This window comes from Centrocercus urophasianus, unplaced genomic scaffold (assembly GCF_019232065.1).
Source record: "Centrocercus urophasianus isolate 14NV4802_14NV808 unplaced genomic scaffold, USGS_Curo_1.0 seq_29, whole genome shotgun sequence".
Taxonomy (NCBI): Eukaryota; Metazoa; Chordata; class Aves; order Galliformes; family Phasianidae; genus Centrocercus; species Centrocercus urophasianus.
This window is the reverse complement of record NW_024884855.1, coordinates 10,193,310-10,216,986: the sequence shown is the minus strand read 5'-3', so window position 1 is coordinate 10,216,986 and position 23,677 is coordinate 10,193,310. Positions and strand designations below refer to the sequence as shown.

At 44.1% G+C, this 23,677-nt stretch overlaps 1 protein-coding gene across 3 annotated transcripts in view; it reads right to left on the bottom strand.

Moving 5' to 3' along the window:
- TTYH3 (tweety family member 3) overlaps positions 1–23,677 on the bottom strand; it is a 69,179-nt gene that overhangs the window by 23,176 nt on the left and 22,326 nt on the right. For all 3 annotated transcript variants that reach the window (XM_042827706.1, XM_042827707.1, XM_042827705.1), the window contains exons 2-7: positions 12,038–12,207; positions 5,054–5,165; positions 4,088–4,308; positions 3,219–3,314; positions 1,286–1,358; positions 860–935 (exon numbers count right to left, since the gene is read on the bottom strand). In XM_042827706.1, the coding sequence (XP_042683640.1) occupies positions 860–935; positions 1,286–1,358; positions 3,219–3,314; positions 4,088–4,308; positions 5,054–5,165; positions 12,038–12,207 (748 nt within the window). The remainder of the gene's footprint in view (positions 1–859; positions 936–1,285; positions 1,359–3,218; positions 3,315–4,087; positions 4,309–5,053; positions 5,166–12,037; positions 12,208–23,677) is intronic.

Below are 23,677 nucleotides of genomic sequence, written 5' to 3'. Positions count from 1 at the left end.
TCCTGCAAAGGACTTTTCCTTTTTAGTATCTATCTCTGCTGGTGAGCACTCAACCACGTTTGTGTTAAGCCACAATTCTGAATATCACTTTTGCCCCCAAGGCCCAGATTGGAGGCACCCCTCATCTCACCAACCACTTCAGCCTAAATTAGGAGTGACAAATACAGAATCCATCCATCAGTGCTTCAGTTGAATGCTGCTGTGATGCAGGCATTTGGCTTTAAGTGGAACGGGGTAAACAAAGCAATTCAAATACTGCATTTACAATGAAAGGGAAATTCATATTTCTTTCCTTCTGATTCTGTTCATTTATTCTTTAAATTAGCTTTCAAAAGACTCCTATTTATAAACACCATGAAGAGAAAAATTGATACATGTATTTGTTAATAACAAATATAGAAAATAAATATATTAGATGCTGGAATACAGACAAAAGGAAACCTAAAAAAAAATGACAACTCAAACTACAAACTGATATTGCCACAGTTCCATTGCTTAGAAGAGGAGAAAAAAAAGACCCAGGGCACTCAATTTAAATAAACCAGGGACTTCTGCTGATCCACCTTATCAGTTATTTTTGCCTGAGGGCCAGAAAGAAAGAATCCGAAGGCTCTTCTGACAGAAAAATTACTACTATTATTATTATTAATGATGATAAAAGGATGTATGCATACACTTCTGACTGGTGTATAAAAGCATTTTTTGAAAGAACGGGGGTTTTCCAAAGCTCCACACACATCTGTTTTTCCCACAGCTGGCTGCTGGGAGCTGGATACAGCCACAAGTTCTCAGCCATTGCCACACTCCTACGTGACAGCAGAGCCACAGCACCTGTGCCAAAGCCAGCCCCAAGACTTACCAGCACTAAGCACTGCGTTCTCTTCAACCACTTTGGAGATGTAAGCATCTGGGTTAATACAGAAGTCACTGGAGCCCTAGAAAGAGGCAGGGCAAAAGGGAAAAGGAACATCAAAGAACACCAATATAAAATAGCAGTTGAGCCAGGTTAACATCAGGGAATCTTCCACTGCAGGGAGGTTTCAGGTGCTGAAGCCTCACTGTCATTCCCACCAGTACAGCTTTAGGCAGCCTCAGCATTGCTGGAGTACAAGCCACTGCACCCCATCACTGAGGAGCTCTGTAATTCTCATAGCCAAGTTACTAGGACAGCTACCTAGAACAAGACACACAATAGAACAGTGCATAACATGTACTAATGGCTGCTTAATCTTGTCTGATAAACCTGCAGCAAGAGGTGAATGGGAATTGAACCAGAGCCACTTACCACAGCAACAGCCAGCTCCAGACCCAAGGACCCCCAGCTGACAATCAGGGCAAACACCCCAAGCAAGCATACCCTGTAGGAGACAGACAGACAGGTGGCAGATGTAGAAACTCTCATCTCAAGCTAACCAGATCCCGTCACAAAATGCATTATCTGCGATTCAAAGTAATTACCAAACTCAAGAAATTAACAGTCACCACATCTTCAGATAAACCATCCCATTTTATGTGCTGCAGACAGCAGCAACCAGAAAAGTTAATGTCCAGTTTTTGGTTCCATTGCTTCTTGGGCCAGGGGCCTCAGCAGGAGGAAGACTAAGCTAGAAGAAAAGTCTTTGGTCAGCTCCAAGCAAGGAAGTCAAAGGCACAGAGGCAGTCCAGGGAATGGCAGATTGGCAGATGAATGACTGCATTCCTGTCACTTGGGCTATTCTCACTGTGGACAAGACTTTCCACATGGGAAAGATATTCAGAGAACAACAGCCCCATATATCTGCATAAAAAGAAAAAAGGGAACACCAAAAGCACACAACACATCACAGCAAACTAACAAACAACCCACAAAAATGCAGCGACTGAGAATTGAGCAAATTCCTTCTGTTTCTAGAACAAGGCTGTAAGCACTGTATTGTCTATAGATAATGGAGGGAATACTTGGCCTGTGTTGGACTTTGGTGTCAAGCTGTGAGCACCTGAACACCACCCAAGTACCCCACACAGCCCACGGAGAGAGCCAGGCACAGAATGGGGATTCACCTTTGCAACAGCCACAGAGCCTAGCAGATCCTGTGGAGCACTCCAGAGCAAAGTGGCCTGCTACATAAGGACAGCACTGCTTGGTGCCTTCAGCTAGGCACAGTTACCTGTTCAACGTGACACAGTTTTTATTTTCCTTTAAATGAAGATGACTGGGTCAGCAGCTGATTGCTTGGCTCAAAGATCTAAAACTGGCATTTCACCATCTTGCTTGGCTCTGACACACTTGCTTCTCTATGCCATGTCCTCCCTTGGGGAAATGCCTTAAAACGAACTTCTGGCAAGAGGGAATGAGTTTCTAATTTCAACTCTGGGTTTACCATCTGTGCATACACTTGGACCTTTGTCTGCATCACCTGCCAGTTATGAAGTCATCTGGCAAATAATAAATCTGAATATGCATTTCAATTATTAATGGTACCACCACACACCAGGACAAAATCTTGGCTGTGTCAGCTGTCGAACTCTCATTGTGTTTATGACACTGGTAATATTTGCCAAATATGCCAAACTAAACCAAGCTGCAACACGGGGAGAGGATCACTTTTTTCTTGTAATAGGGCTTGAGCGTGGCAGCATTTGCAGTGCTTTGTAGAAACAGATACACATTAATATTGCAGTAACATAGCAACAAGACTTCTTATAACTGTACAAACCATTGCGTGTTCTCTGTAAAGTCTCTTCAGGTGTGACAACCAAAGGTAAAGAGGATCAGATTGTGACACAAAAGGCATGCTACTAGGCTGTGCAAACACAGGCAGTGCTTATCATCCATTAGCAAACATCTTCACCACTGTAGAGAATTAAAGACGACTTCCACAGCCTGTAAATCTAAGGGAGGATGTTCACATTACTATTTCCCAGCTGACTCCCAAGCAAACAGAGACTACCAGTGCTGCCCAGCAGAAGGCACACTGCTGTCCAGATGAGTTGGTTGCTTTTGATGTGAAAACAGGCAGAACAGTATCATAGAGCTGTACAGCTCCTTCCTGTGAACATCTCTCACATGTAGTCCTATTTCAAACCACAGAGCAATGCTCTACAAAGGTACTCTGCATTAAGAGGCAGATTTAAACTGTTCAGCCTCAGAAGTCCTTGAAATCAATTGACAACAGACTAGAGGTTTAAACTAGCAGGCACTTGCATTCCTTACGTGCTGTCCCTGAGTCAGAACTTACCCCATAAGAATGGCCCTGGAGTTTCTGATGAGCCCAAAGAGCACCAACAAACATATCAGAACATGGAACAGGAGCAGGCCCAGGTATCCAAGCCACCTGCAGCAAATAAAAACACAGTCAGCAAAGGAAAACTGATGTATGAAAGGGACAGTTCAAGTAGTCCAAATTTCTCGTAGGGAAAAACAACAAGAAAACAAACTCAGCCCTTGTTTTCTTTGAAAAGCCGCTGCTAATTATTAATTTTCAGAGGTCACTGGCTATTTGTTGTGCCAAGAGTCCAGGGAGGCAAATGCATTTAAACAACATGATTAGCATACAGTTATTGAGAAGTGAGACCACTAACCTTACTCTAGTACAAAAGCCACATGCTGGACACCATCAGGTAAAGAAGGAGCACTGCAGCTTCCTGAACTTACTACATGTTTGTTAGAAACACTTCAGTCGGATTCAGATGTGTGGACAAAGGTTTCCTTTTGTGAAATACAGTTGGTGTTATCTTTTATTCAATAACTTCAATAAAAAGAAACGATAGTGTGTGATGTTAACACATGGAACAAGTCCACATTCCTACTTTATTCAACTTAATGTGCCATACAACTTCTCTCCTTGTATTAGGGCACAAGCAACCAATCTTTTACATTGAAAATATGTTTCCCTTCAGTTTGTAATCAACACTCTTAAGAAAAAAGTTGCTGTCATGTATTTTGATTTAAACTGAATGCAGTTTTGCTGTATAATGAAGTCAGCTGAGTGAGCCAAGAGCACCTACAGTAATAAACAGCCTTTGGCTCAGCCCCACAGAACAGACACAACACATCATTGTTGCAAAACAAATGCTACAATCACTATACTAACAGGGTGCTGCACACCTGTACCAGTCATAGAGGTCAATCTGAATTGCCAGCTCCTCCAGAGACAGCTCTTCATTCTTCCAGAAGGGGATCTCAGTTGTTTGCCTGACCAAATCATCCAAGAGACTTTGCAGTTTCTGGATAATGTGCAAGTGGTCTGTCTGCTTTGCAAACATCTCCTCCAGGATGAGCAGGTTTGGCTCTGCTGTTTGGTTCAGGGCCACTGTGGTATCTAGCACCTGTAGTATGGCAAAGGGAAAGGATGAGAAGACAAGGAAGTAAAAGAGAATTCATCCTTATTAGCAAATTATAGACAGATTCCAGTTATTCTGTTTGAAGAGGCTCAGGCTGCTTAACTTCAAACCCCACCCATAAGCAAATAGTTCTATACCTCTGTTTTAATGTAGTTTAAATGCTATTTTCCATATCAAGATAAACAGCAGAACTACACAAACCCAGAACACAGCCACTAAGGCTGGGAATGCAATTTTTTTTTCCCAAATGAGACATTCACCTTACTCCTAAAACAGGTTAAAAATGACTGCAATCAAGTCTAGCAGAAGGACATCTGTTGAAGGTTACCATGCCATGAGGTTAAGAGGTTAGTAGCCTTCAAGGTTGCAGAAAGAGCTAATGACGTTTGATGTAACACAGGAACAACCAATTGTGCTCAAGTGATCCTTTTTGCTAACAGACTTGTCTGCCTTGGCCTGCCTCCACGTCCACGGAATAGAGCTGATCAGAAGCTGTTTTTAAAACAGGCACAATCGCAAAGAGAAGACTTCGTTTAACGAGCTGTGTTTGCTTTGATATTTTTAGAAGAGCTGAAGAAAGCATCGCTCCATTAATGGAAATTTTAGCACATCTCTAAGCTCAGAAGCTAGCAAAAAAAAAAAAAAAAAGGCAGAGATACATGCACAGCCAGATTCAAGAGAAGTGCTGAGGCTGCCCATTCCCACACTACCCATTTGCTTTCGTGCTCACCCGGTCCTGGACACCTGCCACAGTGCGGTTTGCATGGCGTAGGGAGTACGTCAGCCTGTGGATGCCATCACTTGTCTCTCCATTCCCATAGAAGCCAACAGCAATTCCAGCACTGCAGAGAAAAAAAAAAAAAAAAATGGAAGACAGGGTACAGCTCAAGCTAAAGGGCAGCAATATAACACACTGCTTACCTCTACCAGGTAAGTCACATTAGTTCTTGCATAGCCACGTCAGAGACTTTGACAGAAGGGGATGCTGCATCCCCTCTTTGTGCCTCCACAAAGAGCAGCTGGAGGCAGTCACGCTCCCCAGCGACCACACACAAAAAATCCCCTGTAAATATCTGTGTGCACTTCCCATGCAGCCAATAACTGCCTGTACAGCACATGTGACAAACCACCCTTTCTCAGTAAGTACATTTTATTTGTGGTCAATCTGTTAAAGAACCATTAGAGAGCTCAACCCTAAACATGGGCATGTAGAAATCCAGCCAGTCAAGGTGCCCTTCAGTGGCTCCTGCAAGAGAAATGGGTGCTACCATTGCTATGGCACCACATCCAAGCCTTCTCTGGATATGAAATACAGATTATTTCATTATATTTTTAAGGGAAGAACATATAGAGCTTGCAGTAACTACTTGTCCACAATGATGGATCTTTAAGATCCATTTTCCATGTCCTTTCCACAGCCTGACAGTAGATGTTCAGACTTATTTCTTAATTTATCTTCCCATCAGAAGCATTTGTGTTGTATTGATTTAGATAATTGGGAAGCAAAGCTTAATAACTTACTTGGCCAAAAAGCTTATTTATTTTTAAGCAAGTGAATTTCAAGCTTGTGGACAATTCAATTCCAGCTGTTTAGCAAATTACCACCTATCAGCTCATTTGCTGTAACTGTCCACACACATTAGTCCACCCTAATTATGGAGTAAACCATATTAGCTTAAACCTCACTTACAGGAAGAAGATCCTGTGGATGAGTTACAACCAGGCAAGCCAGCAATACCTTTTTTTAAGGCATCACTGCAGGAACTCACCATTCCCCAAGCCCTTTTTTTTCCCCTTAATAACAGAGAAAGAAAGAACTTGTGAAGGGATCATATAACTAAACTCAGGTAAGTCAATCAAGGCACCAATTTCCTGTTCTTATCTCACATTTGGCTTCAGAATATTCAGACTCTTTTCTGGGATGGTTCTCAAGACACGGAGATTGGGCTACAAGAAAGGAAGGCAGTGGTGGTGCGGAGGGTGGAGGACAGGTTTTGTGTTGTGGTTTTTTGTTGTTGTTGTTTTGCATAAATTAAAGATTTCCTGGATTAAACAGTTTCTTCACAACAAGTTTGTGTTATGGCATAGCACTCACAGGGCTGGTTTGAAGGAGATAAACAAGAGGAAGGAAGCAAGTGAGACAACAGCTTTCAGGGTAAGCACAGTGCCTTTATTTTGACAGGAAGGGTCACCAGCACCACCACCATCCAGATGGGAAATGCACCCACACAGGCCAGGGTGGGCTCTGCCTGGCTGACAGTCACTTGCCTAGCTTTGCTCTGGCACACACAGCCTGCAGTCCAAACCACTGCTTCAGCTGTTATTCCTCTCCTGCAGGAACACAGCACCCAGCTTTCCTGCCCATGCCTTGTTCCACCCCCCCCTCCCCCCCCTTAATATTTGGTGTTAATACAAGAATGGAGTCTTTCTTCACAAACACCTTTCCTCAAATATTTTCATAATGCCAATGATGCCCAATAATGAAAGAGAAAAGTTTTCCACCTTGCTTCCTGGTGGCAGCTTTATATTGCAGGTGATGGGGATTAAGAAAACAAAAACAACAACAAAAAAAAGAAACCAACACTCCCTGACCGCTGAAAAATAATGTAGGTTCTGAAATATGTCCATGTTTAGGATAAGGCAACTCAGCACCTCATCACTGCAATTACAAACTTGTAACTTGAATTTCCCTAGCCCTGTATCAGAGCCAACAAACTCAGACAAATCTGCTGTCCAGAGCAGCACAAAAACTTTAGCAGCTGCTTTTACAACCAAATAAAACTTGGGACATTCCTGACACTGAATATGCAGATTCAGACCCTTTACATTGTAAGCAATGTTATTCATCCTGTTCCAGTTACTAGAATGCTATTCTTTCAGCACAGGCTGAACCCCGCTGCTCGGTTCTTGGTATTCCAGCACAGCAGCACAGTTTGGTGGAAGAGGCTCAGAAGCAGCACGCTGCAGTCATTTTGTCCATAACACCACGATACAGGTAGGTACCTCAGCCAGTGTGGTCAAATGTGCTCAGCATGCAGTGCTACCATCACAGGAACTGACTGGAGACTCTGCCAAAGCAGAGGCAGCACTGCCCAGCAGCCATCCTCACAGGCTTTCTGCCCAGCCCTGCATTACCAACAGGCATGACTCCTATAAGGCAGCAAGACAACAACAGGAATTGGGGATAAAAGGCATTTAATTCAAGTAACAAATTCCCCTGGACACGCATGTGATATGTTCACTAGAGTCTACATGCAAGATTAATTACCACATTATAGCCCAGCAAAAGCCAGCTCTGCCCTCACACTGTGCTAGGAAAAGCCAGGCAATGGGAGAACTGCATGGTATTTAGCTTTCTGTAAGTATTTGGCCTCACCTACATCCAACAGTTGTTTCAAATCCCTGCCTACACACACACACAGGTAAAAGCTGCTATTGTTTAAAGCAGATTTAAGGATTTGCACTCGTTTTTAACTATATTTTTATTTGATTAAAAAGAAACAGGGGCTCTCTTTCATCGGAGCTCAGTCTTTTAAAGTAAAAACAGATATACTTATTGTGACCCAACAGCATAAGCCCTTGAGGCCAAGACAGATCACGTGTTTCCATACACAAACCCTGGAAGGTTCTGCAGCCTCAGCTATAGCAGATACCATTCACATGACAAAATCATCGCCCAATGCCTGCATTTCTGTCATGCAGCCTGGATACAAGACCAACAATCCTGAATGACAAAGCTTTTTTTCCACCCTAGCACCCTCCAGATGATACGACTCCAACACATTTTCAACACTTGCATAAGAAAGTCACTTCTGCTGCTGCTATTGCCATTCCTGTTGCACTCATCTCCCCAACACGCACATTACCTCCCCATTCTTCACCATCCCACCCCCAGTTCTTCCTCCCAGACTTGTGTCAGTCCCATGCTCCTTCCAGCACCCCTACCTCTCTCTGCCTTCCTTCTCAATAGTGTCTTTTAAATAAGAATCTGAAAATCCATCCACCAAGCCTTTTCGGGTCATTTAATAAATAGCTCCTGCTGCTTGGCTTGCTCATTTCACTAAGTTTTTAGAAACCTGTACACATTAATATGAGAAAAATGTGCATTTCTGAGATGAACACTCTCATTCCTATTGCCTATGTACTGTAACAGTTCTTTAAAGGGTTAAGCGATGAGAGAGAACAGCAGCAGGCTGTGACTTTAATTCATAGAGACAACAGTATGATTTCAATTACTGCATGTTGCAGCACTTCAGTACTGCTTTACAGCAAGGCCCAAGAAATTCAAGTCTGCAGAAAAAAAAAACCACACATTTCCCTCTCTTTTCCTGAAAAGCTCACAGCAGGATTTCCCTGAGGACACAGCCTTCCTAGTATTTGCATGCAAGAATTGTGTGAGCTTAGGACATGCCATAATAAAGAGACAAGAAAAAGAAATCAACTGCAATTCCAAATTACTTTGCAATGTCACCCACAAAAAAAATGTTTTATGGATTACAAAAGGCATATATGAACAGCAGAGCATTAATCTGACAGGGAGAACATATTCGTGCCTGCTGCTGTAGAGATCTTCCAGTCGTAACACATGCTGCACACAGAGAAAACCCCTGTGGATGTTCAATCACCAGTCTGAGAAGATGAGCACCAGCCATTCACATCACATCCTTAGAAATGAATAATCTAACTACACCAAGTCAGCTTTAATTACAGGAACTTCATAAGGAGAGCCCTTTTTAGACTTCATGTTCTCAGGAGGAATGTTAATTTGTCTGTCTAATTACCACCTTGCACTTTAGCACCAAGGGAAAGTGCTATTACTGGCACTTGAGAAAGCAAGATTTCGCCACCTATTTGTACCCATTTCTTTTAGGTATTCTCTCCAGGAAGCTTCCTACCTGCCTTCAGAGCAGAGCTTCCTTCTGGGAGCATTACTGTGACCTACAGGTACTTGAGGATGAGATGATTTATATGAGATGACAACTCCCCATACACAGAAGCTGATGGAAATTACTAAGGACTAGAAATGAACTCAGTTCTCAAGGAATAATCTAGGCAAGTCCATCCTGCAGCTTTGTGGTTCAAGCAATTGGGAAGACTCACTAGAGAGACAGTTTGCTGCAGAACTCCAGTTAACTAGTTCTGCCTTCCTGCTGGCTCAGCATTCCCCCCTTTGCGCAGCAGGAAATACAGTCATTAGAAAACGGTGATGCACAGTGATGCACTACTCAGAAAGATTCACAAACAGCCCTCAGGGATCACCCACAACTTAGATAAGCATGTATTAGGCATGGGCTCAAACAGAGTTAACTAGTTTTCAGCTAGGAAGCCAACAATCCACTTCATGGAACTTGAACAGACCAGCCCAGCCTGACTGGATCCTCTGGCTGCTTGAGCATCCAAGCTACCTTTGTTCACTTGCAAACAGCCACACAAGCTGCCTCCCAGGTCAGCCTGCTGCCACAGACAGGTGTTCAGGAGAGCCTTATTCCCACTCACTGGAACATCACAGCATCTGCTGGTCAGGCAGTTCTGCTGTGTGTCATGCACAGCCAGGACAGGATACATCCAGTTGGCTGATCTTTGACTCTTGGTATTTAACTGTGATTTCCCACTAGCACAGAATAGATTCCATGCTCGTTGGGAGCTGTTTTTGCACCCCAGACAGACACTGAGTGCAGACAGCCCAAAGTCATCAGTTCAAGAGCACTGTCATGTACAGCTGCTGGGAGAGGGGCAGAACACAGAGCTCAGTCCCACAGGAGAGCAGCAGCACTCAGGCAGCACTTTCAGCTCCCACAGGTGGCATCACCCTGCTATCACAAAACAAACCAACGTCAGTGGGGAACTTTTATAAAACAAAATGGACTAAAACGAGTATTCATGCAATACCACCTCAGATTCCAGTAGAATCTTAATTGTTAGGATACTCCTGGATTTAATACTTGCTAAAACAAATGGTACACCAAGGATGTAAACCAATTGGTTAGATTTAGAGTGAGCCTAAAATGCTTCCCAGCTTGCAGCCATGACTGGGAATTGCATCAGTCTCACCAGAATTTAAATGCCGACCTTCCAACTTTAAATTGTCTCACAAACAAATTTGGGAGATATGCAGAATTCCTCCTTTTCAACCTTGCCTACAATGAAAAACAAACAGAACTACCACGCTGCAGCAGCTGTCTTGGACACAAATGCTGCATAACAATAGCTAACAAGTGCCTGTAACAGCAACACCACTATAAATAGCATCAGTTAGAGCTTCTGTAAGAAAGGGTTAGAACCACAGAGCTTTCAGTGGATTGGAATGGATGCAGTTGAAGCTCTTGAGATCACTAAAAATAAAGGTGACTGAAGTTGAGATTTCTTCTTTATGACTTGTTCCCTAGTTTGTCTTTTTATTCCAGGCACTTTCTTGCAGTCAGCAGAGCACAGGAGAAAGAGCTCCATGCAAAGGCAGCATTATTTGTTAATGCATGAGGTCTCCAAATCACTGAGCCCTGGACTTCATACGCAAATCCATCCACAGTTTGCACATGAAGAGACATCACAGTGATATCTATGCTCTGTTCCAGTACGACAGGGGTTTTCTAGTCTCTCAAATATACCTTGAAAGAGTAAATAAAGAAGTCCATTAGTAGTCCTTGAAAAGCTGAGCATGGCCTTCAAGGAACATGCTTGCTTCCATAAAGGTGGGTCTAGAACATGATCTAATAGCAATTATAGTGGGCCATGAGATAACAAAAAAGCAAGTTTGTCATTGTTATCTCCTTCATGAATAGGGGACAGCTCTCAAACCCGCAAAGGGGAAAATCAGACCACCTGAAACCTTGGGTAAGAGCAGCTGATGCTTGGAATCAGCAAAAAAAAAAAAAAAAAAAAAAAAACAAAAACCCACAACCAAAAAAACAAAACAACAGAAAAACCACTCCAAACCTCAGCACTCAGTGCAAATGCCCATGGATCCCAGAGAACTCACTCTTCTCAAGTCCTAATAAATTAAATCCAAAGTTCTTTCCTGACATTTGCATGCATGTTCCCACTTTCAGATGTCCCATCATTGTCTTTCTGGGAGATGGGAACTACATCTTCGTTGACCGAAAACCAGAGTGTCAAACAAACTCTCTTCTAACATCTTCTGTGTGTGCTCTCCACCAGCTCCTTAACTCTCCTGTTTTCACTTCCGAAAGTTTCTGTTGGTCAGTCACAACATGAAGCACTGCTGACACTGGCAGCATCACCAACAACCACTGCACATTGCTGTAGATGAAATGCAGCAAAGCCTTACACAGATTCCACCTGCATGTCCACGTCCAGTCAAAAACTAACACCCCCATACCCAAAAGAACTATCTGTGCCTCTTTCTTCATAATCCACTTTCCCCATAGTCGTTCTTTGTGGACACCCCACCTAGACCTGACAATTCCTTGAACTTTGGACCCATTCAACTTAAGTGTTAAGCCTCCAAGGAGATAGTGCCTCTGATTTACCACTTGCACAGTATCAAAGAGCAGGCCATTAGCTATTCCTTTTCATGCTGCTGAAATCATTAGGCACTTCAGCAAGTGGTATAGTGGAAGAAAATACTTTAAAACACACAAATACAGAGGGGAAAAAGAAATGACCAACAATTACTAACTACAGGCAAGCACACCACATGAAAACAGCATGCAGGATGTCCTGCATCATGGAAGAGAAGCATCCCTCACAGCCTTACCTGCACACCAGGGTTGCGATGATGACACACCATGCTGTACAGCAGCAGTCAGCATTCAAGTGTTCTTCGCTCTTTCGGTGGCGGCAGCAGAGCCAGAAGGAGTAGAACAAGAGGAAGAGCAGGTCCAGAGCCAGGCAGGAGAGCGCAATGCCACCCAGCAGCAGCAGAGCCTGCGGGAAACAAAACCCATCATTACCCACAGCTGCCATCACTGCCCACAGTGCAGGCTGCAAGCAGAGCCCAGAGGCCTCAGCAGTGATGCAGTGCTAAAGGCCAACTCTGGAAACCAGTTGTTGAGTAGGGGTTTCTGCTTTGTTTTCAGAAGCCAAAAACAGGAGACATGCAGCCTCACTTCCTCCTCCTGCCTCTACTCAGTGACACCACATCCTGCCTTCGAACCACAAGGAGCTGAGCCATTTTGTCCAACCCGGTCTGCAAACAGTCAAAGTCAATCAGGGATGGTTTCCTCTTTGCTCCAGATCAGAGGTCAGCAGATTTAGAGAGAGGAAAAAAATAAATAAACAGTTCAGCCAGCTGCCTCTATCTGTACAGTCCTTTAATCCTCATGAATAAATATGCAGGGCTCTTCATTAGAAATCCAAGTGCATGAGTAGGTCTGAAAGGGGGTGGAATTTATTATACATGAGTGAGATTGAATTAAAAAGAAAAAAAGAATGCCCATGCAACTCTTCTATTCTAGATAGGCCTAGAATAAATGCTAAACCCTCCATCTACCACCCATCCACTTACAAATATACAGTAAAACTAACGTGGGTGCTACAGACACAGCAGCTCAAAGTAGTCACAAGCAGAGGTATTGTCACACCTATTTCTATTCAGATGTTCCCTGGGAGGAAAGGAAAGCCTTAAGTGGTTAACTGCATTCCAATTGTTTTGTATTCAGAAAATCCTGGCCCAAATGCCAAAATGCAAAACTGCTTCATTGAATAAAAAAAGCGAAATCAGTTCTAACACCAAATCCAGTCACCCTGTCTCATGTGAATGAATGAATGAAATTACGGATGTTATTTCATGCAGAAGAGTTTGAGGGCAAACCTTGCATAGCGGTGACAAACACCAACAAACTGTATAGTTAAAGCCCCAAGTTTCATCACTGCCCTAACATGAGAAAGGCAGGCACAGATCAGTATCAGCAAATGTAACACAAAAGTTTAGGCATTTTTAATTAGCATCTCTTTTCCTCCTTAGGAATGCCACAGTTGCAGTAAGATTCTCAACAATGTTTATGAGTACTTCTAAACCAGACTGGTAACAAGTTCCTCTTCAAAAAGTTCTTCTTTCCCTTCCTTCCCCCCCAGCTCTCTCTGTAGGTACTCCCAGCTGAGTTATTATCTTGGCAAGCTACATGAGCCACACAACACTGGAACATACTTCCCAGCCAAGCCAACATCAGTGTTTACAGCTGTAGTGCCCATCAACCATTCATAATGAGATTCACACTCATTAGGGCTGTCTGCTGCATCACAGATATTCCATGTTGTACCGTGCTGCTCGCCTTTGCAGCCCAAAGGAACCAACCCAAAGCTCAGCAGCAGTGCCAGGGATGCAGAGCACCTACAGGTGCAGCTTTCCCAAACTAAACAGCTGAAACTCCGTCCTCCTATAGGAACTGACCCTGGGTGGTTTTTTTTTTTGAGAAAGAGAGAGAAAGAAGTGGGGGTGGAAGGGAAAAAGCACAATCCCCCTTTCCCATGATTACGCCAGATGGTGCGCGCTGTTCAAGTTCCTGAGCAGAGAGAGGCCTTCGAGAGGGAAGCTGCCTTCAGAGACCCAAAGTTCTCCCACTTCTGAAGGCCTGCAATGCACAAGCACTCAATACTAAATTAACCAACACATTCGGCGTACCAAAGCTCCTTGGGGACGTTGGTTGTTTTTTAAACACTTCAGGCTGCTGTAACGCCAAGCCTTCCTGCACTGCATGCCTGCACTTCTTCGCTCACACCCTCAGCCCTCCCACAAGCACCAGCAGGCACTGCTGCTGGAAAGCAGAGCTCACCAAAAAGCTTCTCCCACAGACTCTTTATCAGCAAAAAAAAAAAAAGTCACTGCAGCTCCAGATGTGGAGGAACAGATCCCTTCAAATGGGGGAAAAAGAAAAGAAAAAAACAAACACCTAAAAAGACTGCTATGCACCAAGCAACCTGAAGTGCTCACTTTGAAGGGATGCTTTAACGTGTGCTGAATGTAAGCATTTAGCCAAAAGGACTTGGCTGGCCAGTGCACCAAGATCTGCATTTCATTTTCCAGAGAATATTTGTTTTCCATTAATGGATACGTGCCATGACAACAAGTGAAATCATCCAGCAGAGCAGTTATTAATCTTTCTGACTGATGAGTCAGTTTAGGACCCAGAGACTGGCTGGCAGTGAAAGCCTGGTTGCAACCACAGATATGCCTGTGCCTGCTTCTCAGGATTAAATAACAGTATTTAAAAAGGGAGGTTGAGGTTGGATAAGCCCTCAGACATTTTATCCTGCAACACTAAATCTGGGACTCGGTTATCCAAGGCCACATTATCCCAAGTAAATGTAAAGTTATGCACTGGGCCTTTTGCCACAAAAGAGCATCAATTTGTCTTTGAACATTTGCTGAACTATCAGAACCTTTATCGCAAATGATGCATGAACTGCCCTTACAGGAAAACGAAGACAACTTGGAGGAGCAACATTTTACCACTGTGCTGACACTAATGGCAGAAGTGGAGACAGAGCAGTCCCTGAAAACGAGTGTAAATCCAAGTGGTATCAGCCAGGATGGCAGGAGACAAAGTGTTCAGAAGCCCTTTCAAAATAAAAGTACATAGGGAAGTAACCAAGAGCGGCACTGTTAGGTTAGAAAGGCACTGTGAAACCTGAACGCTCTTGGTCTCGTGCAGGGACGTGCTCAGCAGCCTCCTGCAGTGTTAACAGCCTTCCTCAGCTCTGACTGGCTGCCAGGGTTCATGGCATTCACCCTCTCAATATGAATAAGAAGCCAAAAGGGGCAGAAAACATCTAGGCTCCCTTGCAGAGAGAGGCACCATCACAGTAGGAAATACAGGGCATGGCGAGAAGCTCCCCCCACAAAAACACCCCTGTACTGATTAGCTCCATTGAGCCAGGAGCTAGCTCACTGCACTAGGGTACCTTCAGGTGCTGATACTGCACCCTGAGGACATACATGCTGATTGGCCTTAAGTGCAGCACAATTCAAAGCCTCCAGGACCACAGCTTCTGTTCCTGCAGACAGGTTCAACCAACATGCAGCCCTGTCTACTGGATGATAAATGTCCACACAAAACAGCTGTTTGCAGCTCTCTCCAACCACAAGTTCCCAACTGTGATCTACATCATTACATACATGAATGTCTCTCTCATCTTCCTGGTCCTGGTAGGCTAATTTCTGCTCCTGAAATTGCACTTCAGGGACGGATACTCCATTACATCCTCCCCAGCAGGAAGTGTCCTCACATAAGAAATTGCCATCACAAATGCAGTCAAGAAAGGGAATATCAATCTGCACAACAGAAATGGGCTATACAAGGCACATCTGAGTACATTTCCTAATACAGGGAAGCTCAAAATAAAGCGCTACAAAACAGGAGGTGAGTGTTGGACCGCACTCACAGGAGTGTCAAGATCTAACATTGCCAGAAGAGCTGCTGGTTCATCACCTGACTACAGAGGAGTGATGGCTGAGCGAGTCCTCCCACCTCCACCTCTCCCTGCCACAAAGGTTACTTGGCACAATAAATCCTGGCACCACCACAGGGTTAGAAAGTTAATCCTGAATAAGCACATGGATTATTTCGAATCAGTGTGTATTAACTGAAGTTTTACTCATTTCAACCTATACAGCTTCCAATTACCTCATTTTTTTTTGACCTGAACAATATTAGCAGCAGCGTGGCATAGCGAACAACTATTCACATGGAAGAGGCGATAGTTATTTCTGGATAGCATTGCTATTTTATTGCTAGTCATAAAGTCCACTCAAACCTCAAGAAGAAACTTGAGACCAAAGCTGAAAGCCCTCAGGTGGTTCCCAAAAATCATGCCATTTTCCTTTTAATCTTGCATCAATACTTTAAAAATTATTTCCTCTTAAACTTTGCAATTCCAACCCACAGGACAAAATAGGAAATCCAACAGCTACAGCTTTTGAGCATCTCAACAACATGGCTGTATTAATCATTGCCAGATTGAAAACCCTTTTATAGTTCTACCTTAAAGCTAGCATTTGCCAAAAGAAAGCTTTCCACTCAATCTGTAACTAACGTTCCTTCTGGATTTCCATGCAGTGACTTAAGATTGTGATAATAAAACAGACAGAAGAGGTTAAAGGAGTGTGGGAAGAGAAAAACATTCACCCAGAAGAACAAATGAAGCAAACTGGGCTGCTGCCAAAGCAGCACTCATCTCTATTTATTCCATGAAGGACGGAAGTCTTCTTAAGCAAGAAAAGAAACTTCTGCGGGATAGCATCATGCCCACTCTCCTTCCTACTCCTTTTTTGCAGTCCTTAGGGCACCTGAAGAGCTTATGTGCTCATAGATAATTACGTCCTACTGAACCAAACTCTGTGTAATGCTGGCAAAAGGAGCAACACATTTTGACCCCTCATCAGCTTGTTCTGAATGTGCTGCTGTGAGTCCAGAGACCTGACTTTCATTCTGTACCCCTTCTGATGGAAAGCGTCGTATGTGGTGTCCACTGAGGTTCATCCCACGGCCTCTAGAGAAGGGGAAACACAGCCAACCATGTATCAGTGAATCTAATTGGGAAGGGGGGGAAGTGATGGACATGGAAGCCACTACTGACCTCAGCACTAAACCATCCCTATCTCCTCCGCCTGGGGAACAGGCCTTCCCAGGCCAATTACTGCATTCAGCACAGTGGAGAGCCAGGCTGGGCAGGAAACGTGCTGTGGAAGAGCCTTTTCCCACGGTACTGGGATGTATTCTCCTTCATTAGGGATCCCTTGGCAGAGAAGAAGAGCACCATGGAAACAGAGGACAGGTTCTGCTGTCTTATCTCCTTATACAGACATCTCCCAGGGAAAGCACGCTGTACAGAAGCGCAGAACATTACGGATAGATATATTAACAGCAAGTCCACACTGGAGTAGCAATATAGGCCAACACTTCGCCTTTGGCTTTTTTGGCTACTGGCTTTCCTTTCTGGGGAAAAAAAAGGAAAAATGCCAAGGATTATGTCATGCTTCTTTATTTTTATTTTTAAATCACCTGAGGACAATACACCAGGCTAAAACAGATCCGCAGTTGAAACATCTAGCATGACTAGATAGCTCAAATCTATTGAAACATGGGCTGTTTTCCTCTGTCCTGAGAAACAACCTGCACAGGTAAGGGCATTCTGGAGTTAATTGGAATTAGAGCTGCGAACTAAAGCCACGTTAATTACAAATGAGCGTTCACACAGGGATTTACTGTAGTTTAACTAGAATGGCCTTAATTCAATGCAGTTTAATTCACTTTAGTGCATTTAAAGTGGTTTAACTAATCTGCTTTAAATTTATTCCTCCAGTTAATTCAGATTAAATTCTCAAGTGCTCTTGTACAGGCAACGACTGAGAACAAGGCTAGGTTGATTAAAAATTTATCACCATTTCCTCCATACTAACATTCTGACCTCTTACTTCATAATTAAAGACTTTCCATGTTGCCTTTATATTTGGTCCAACTCACAGAAGCCAGCAACGCCGAAGCCAAAAAGGCCCTTCAGATACACTGTTTGTTGCAATAACCAGCACGCACTGCAGTCTGCACCAGAGCTTGGTTGAGAGCTGTGGTTTAACAGTTTACAGTGCAGGTACATACAGACACCTCAGCTCCCATGGGTTACATGGTGGCAGGTGCTAGAATTCAACACAGCATCTCCTCTCACAAACCAAAGAGAGATGGAGAGCAATAAGTAGAAAAGATTTGCTTAACAATGGCGTTGGATTGTTTTCCTGCCCACGAATGCAGATCTAATCCATGCTAATCAGCAGTGAACGCTGGCATTCTAGTCGGTTGAAGTCAAATAACAATCCTTTTATTCCCTTAGCTGTTACCAACTCAGCAATCTCCATCTTACACAGCAAGGAACCATTCCCAGAGGTAAGGGGGTCCTCCAAACTGGATGTTCTTATCCTTAGTTTCTTCATAATGCTGGCTGAAAGCCTCTCTGCACTACAGTGATGAAAAGAATGAGACACTCTCACCAAATTCAGTTTCCACTGACAGGTCCCCACAGACTAAATCTTTATTAAATGAGGCTTAGCTCTGAACTGGCAGCTTGTCAAATGAGCATTCTCGCTGAAAAGGCGGATTTCCTTCCTGGGGATTCTGCAGATTCCCTTGCAGGGCTCAAAGAAAAAAAAGGCATGGATGCATTGGTGTTCAATGCAAGTCTTTGCCCCAAATCCCAGACCAGCAAAATGCGTAAGGAACCCCTTTGGGAACTTCAGCTTTAGAAGTTTATTTTTTCCTATCATTCCCAGCTGGATGAAGTTAAGCCTATTAGCTTTGTTTAAAGACAAAGATCAAATAAATATTGGGAAGGTGAAGGGCTCCAAAGGGAGCACTGGAAGAGTTCAAAGGGTCTCTCCTGCACAGCTGATGCACACACTTGTCCAGCTCACCCATGCCAAACCTGCACAATTCCACCACTGCTCCTTTCCCACATGGGATGAGCTCACACCATCCTGCCCAACAGTGGTCCCCATACTCAGTCTTTCAAAAGCAACTTCATTTCCTTGCTTAGAAAGCTGTATCATCCATTAAAGTCTTAAAATCCAATCTCCTCACAAGGTAATTTTCCAGTAAAGTGGATAATGGAAAGAAACCCTGTGCTATAAAGGCGGTATGAATTTAATGCTTCTCAAACTCAGGGATAAGCAAGTACTGCCTGCATTACCTGGCTCAAGCCCAAGTGCTGTATAAATTCCCATGCCAAGACAATTCCCCATCCCCAGCCCTGCTGCGGGTGCTGGGCTCCACTCTCTCTTGCTTGGAACTCCCCGAAGGCGAGATGCAGCACTGCCAAGCTGCCTGTTGCACGCAGCCACGGGCTGGGGTTTGCTTGCACAGCTCAGCACGTGACCTTAGCAGCACTGGTATATTTTAAAAAAGGCAGGAAATGCTTAGGCCTGAAGCCCAGTGACTTAATCCAATTTCCCCCCTTTTTCCCTTCCCCCTTCTACAACGTGGGCTCTCAGACAATGCATTTCATTTAGAGGGGAAAAATCTCATACGTGCCTACCCTTGCTCACTATCAAGCAAAGTGTTTGGACACCACGTTTGCTACCTGTCTATGCTGACCATACATAGGCAACACCAGTCTCAAGGATTTCCTTTCATAACCCCTCCTCCCCCCCATCTGTAAGGCATTTGTATTCTATTGCAGGTTACCAGCTCTCTTTAACTGCTGCTGTTTCTTACGAGATGCAGTTTGAAACCCAAGTATTCATACAGCTCCTGTGAATTGCAAGAGCTCTGCCTACATTTTGGTAAAGACAGTTGCATGCATCCCCCTTTGCTACCCTTTTCCTCTCCAGGACTCAAAGCCTGTTCTTTCCAGGATTGAATTGGGAATGACATAGCGGCTGGTTTAAATTAAAAGCCATATTTAGGATCACAGCACAGTACTATTTGGCCCGCTTACTTCTCTCTTAAAACAGCTAAGCAAATCAGAGAGCATCAGCCACCAGGGCTCAAACACCCAGCCCTCAGCTACAATTTCCCAAGCAGGAGCAGCCCAGCAACTACCACACAGCAGTCAGGCAGCAACCAGCTCTGATAAAGGCTTACACACACTTTTTCTGTTTGGAAGTGGAAATGCAAAGCACTGGGGAAGGACAGTGGAAATGAGAACCACCCCTAAGCAGAACAGAAAATAAAAAAAAAACTTATCTCAGCTGTGGAAACTTCACCCAACAGAACACCAACCCATCAGTGGGTTAAGTTCATCCCACCATCACAGACAGCAGTTTCCAAAGGTGTGATAGCTGTAGATAACACGGCTGCTTCATCATCATTCCACATCACTTTTCATTTGCCGGGTTGTTGCCTTCAGTGGTTTGACATCACATCATACACACTAGTTATGAAGTTTTTGGAAAAACTTGAACAAATAGCATATACATCCAGCTGCATACAGAGCATGCACAGACATACAGCACAAGCATTCTTCCTTTCATACAGTGCTGGCATCCTCTCCATGCATCTCGTGATTTGCAAACATATCCAAGCAGGGAAAAACAGATCAAGTGTGGCCACTTCCTAACTACCCCAAGAGTTAAAATAAAAGCACTGACTTTCCAAATTTCCCTCCAAAGTTTCCATATGAAGGAAGTTCATTTTAATAGATTTTTATTATTATTATTTAGAAACAGCTGCTCTTGGACTGAAGCAGTTATAGAAAGTCAGTCAGGTTGCCTTCCATTCTTTTCCACTGTTGGACCCTGCAGGGCATCCCATCCTCTCAGGGACATCACTTGCAGTCCTCCACCTCCAAATCATTTCAGTGGGGATGGAACCAGGATTTCTTAAAGCCCACTAATGGGACACAAACAGGTAAAGAAGCTCACTCACTGTGGGGAGAAGTGATGCCGTAGGGGCAAAAAAAATAAAGCAGCTGCACTACCTTTGTTCTCAAGTAATGTGTGTAAATAGCATATTCCAGCATCTAACCAGATGAGCTCATTTTTAAGGAGACTGCCCAGGGTAGAGCAGTGGTTTTGTGGCAAGGCTCAGAACTGATCTGCAAAGAACACCAAGCACTTTTTAATTGGAAGCAATGAATTTGTACTCCTTGCAATCAGAGGGACTGTAGAAGCGTTCCAACCGTACCGCAGGAACGCAAGAACTGTGTAGGAACCCAAGAGAGACGAAAATATTCAAGACAAACATAGATAACGTGATCACTGCTGTGCCAGTAGGGTAGTGTTCCTCAATCATTTGCAGAATGATATCTTGCCCAGAAAATTGTGCATGGCAGCACCTCTGCAGGCACCATTTTAATCCCATTTATATTTTAGTGCTGTTTTTTTTTTTTTTTTTCCCCCCATACATTCTTTGCTGCACACAGTAAACTCAACCATATCAACATTTCCACCATCTTAAACCTTTCAATAAAGCCCCATATCATTGTGCTCTTGCTAGCTTCCTTATGACATAATTCCTACATGAAGCCAGCTTTAAGGCAGCACACTGGCCATGAAGGATTGGACATGGCAGTCTCCCATGGGGCTGGAGATTTCCTCTATGAGCTGGGAGGGATGCAGACCTGAGCTGACATCCCTGAACAAACAACACCAGCATGCAGACTGGCAGTGATAATGGCTGCACTTCTCACCCTAAATTCAACCCAAAACTTCCTCTTCAAAGACTACAGCACTGGGGTTAAAAGGAAAAAAATTAAGAGGAAATCTCTTCCCTCAGCATAAGCAGTGTATTTTACTCCCCCAAGAGAAATTCAATTCATGTCCAGGAAGCATTTACACACTGTGTCTTCCTTGGTTTTGTTTGTGGGTTGTTTTTTTTTTGTTGTTGTTGTTTTCCCCCTTTTATTAAAGGAGGAAAAAAAAAAAAAAAACCCTCTCAAAAAAACCCTCCAGGACAAAGACAACCAATATTCACTATTGGGAACCTTCAAACCCAGGAACAAAAAATACCACAGAGAGACTAAGAGAGGAAGCAGATCAAAAAAACCTCCACGCCAGCCAAGACCCACCGCAGTCACAGCTGGAGCCTTTGCTCCTGCACCACTGACACGGCCAGCCGCCCCATTAACCACTTCTCTGCAGCCCGTGCACGGGAAGCACAGTGCAAAGAAAGGCCTCATGCAGGCTCCTCGCCAGCACTGAGAAGGGATGAGGGCCTCTGGTAGCTGTGCTGAAGAGAAAGGCTATTTGGGCAGTGATGCTTTCTTCACGGCTTTGTGCTGTGAAGCAGCGTGGAGCTGCAGATGATGCACTCAGCAACTGGGTGCAGAACGATGCTGCTGCCTTGAGAGCAGTATTCTGGCAAGTGGTCTGCAAGTCCAGCTCTGCCACACCACTGCCCAGCACTGCTCACAGAATGGCCCAGGTTGGAAGGGACCTCAAGGATCATGTATCTCCAACCCCCTGCCACAGGCAGGGCCACCAACCTCCCCCCTTAATACTAATACACTGTTGTGCTACAAACAGTGGACCACGAACAGTGGGCCAGTCCTTCTTCAGTTCATATCCCAAACACCATTCCTGAGAACAGGGCAAGAGTAAACGTGCATACAGATTGAGAAGCCGTGCAGTTACAGTGAAATCTGGTGCCACCGAATGAATTACAGAGGGCACCTCACTTGGCAGCTTCAGATCTCAGCACCTCTTTGCTGTTTCTCCATTTTCCAGTGGTATCGGGGAGGAGAGGGGAAATGGTTCCCTCTCAACTCAGCAAAGGCAGGCTTCTATCACATACTTCGGGACCAGCGTGCCTCACTTAACTTCCTTCCTTCACCACCAAGTCCTGGGAAAATGTAAGGATGGTCAAATAAGTTGCTGCACCAGTAGTTCCAGCAGTTAGTAGAAGTTATTTGTACCACTTTGTCCTACAGGATTTCTTGTTAGCTGCTTTCCCAAACAGATGCATCATTGACACTAGAAATCAAAGTGCTTTGAAGGTAAGCTAGTACACTCTCCTTCAGAGATCCTCCCATCCTGCTCACCAGATTGCATTGCTCCCAGACCTCAGGTCCTGGAGCACAGGCATTCATTCATTCATTCTTCTCAACTGCATTTTGAGATTGATTTTACAGGAGAGTTCCCAGAGCTCTTATGGAGGTTCTGCCCATGCTGATGTCATGGTTATATTTAAAGAAGGAATCCCACTAAAGTGGTTTATAACATGCTCTGGCAGGACAGTGTAGACAGAACTAAATCCTATTAAGCTACTTAGGTTGCTTTCCCCTCCTAAAGTCATTTGTCAGATGCTGGCCCTGCACACAGCAACCTACCAGCCTCAGACCAGCTTACCAAGAGCCATGCTGAAAACACCAAACCAAAGAAGCAAATCCAGACACCACACAAGAAATTGGGGCAGTGCATTGCTCCAGTAACCTCCTGGGATCCCAGAGGGTGGAGGAAGCTGCTGGTTAGCTTCTCATTACAGTTTGGAATCCACTCACATACCACTGGACTTTATTAGTGAAAATAAAAATGACTTTATATGCTGCTCTTGACACGAGTCAATACTTTTTTGAAAGAGTTATATGGAGAGTACCTGAATGGAAGGTATACCTTATAAACAGAGATCACACTAATGGGGAGTGGGGGAGAACTGGGAGATGAAGCACCATTCAACCTTAACTTGGCACTCCAGGGAAAAGGGGAAAGCAGCATTCAGAGCTGTCTGGTCTGCTTTCCCTGTAACTTAACTACAGGCGCCACTGAGTCCTAAAAGATTAATTCCCATAAATGTTATATGCACATATTTAAGGCTCCAGTTTTACAGTGTTCACTCCACTAGGTCAAACACGTCACTGCTACAGAATTGCAGAGAGAAACCTCGATTTCAGGGGTCCCATAAAGCAGCAGAGAACAATAGGCTGGAAGAGACCTCTGGAGGTCACTGTAGTCCAACCTGCTGCTAAAAGTAGG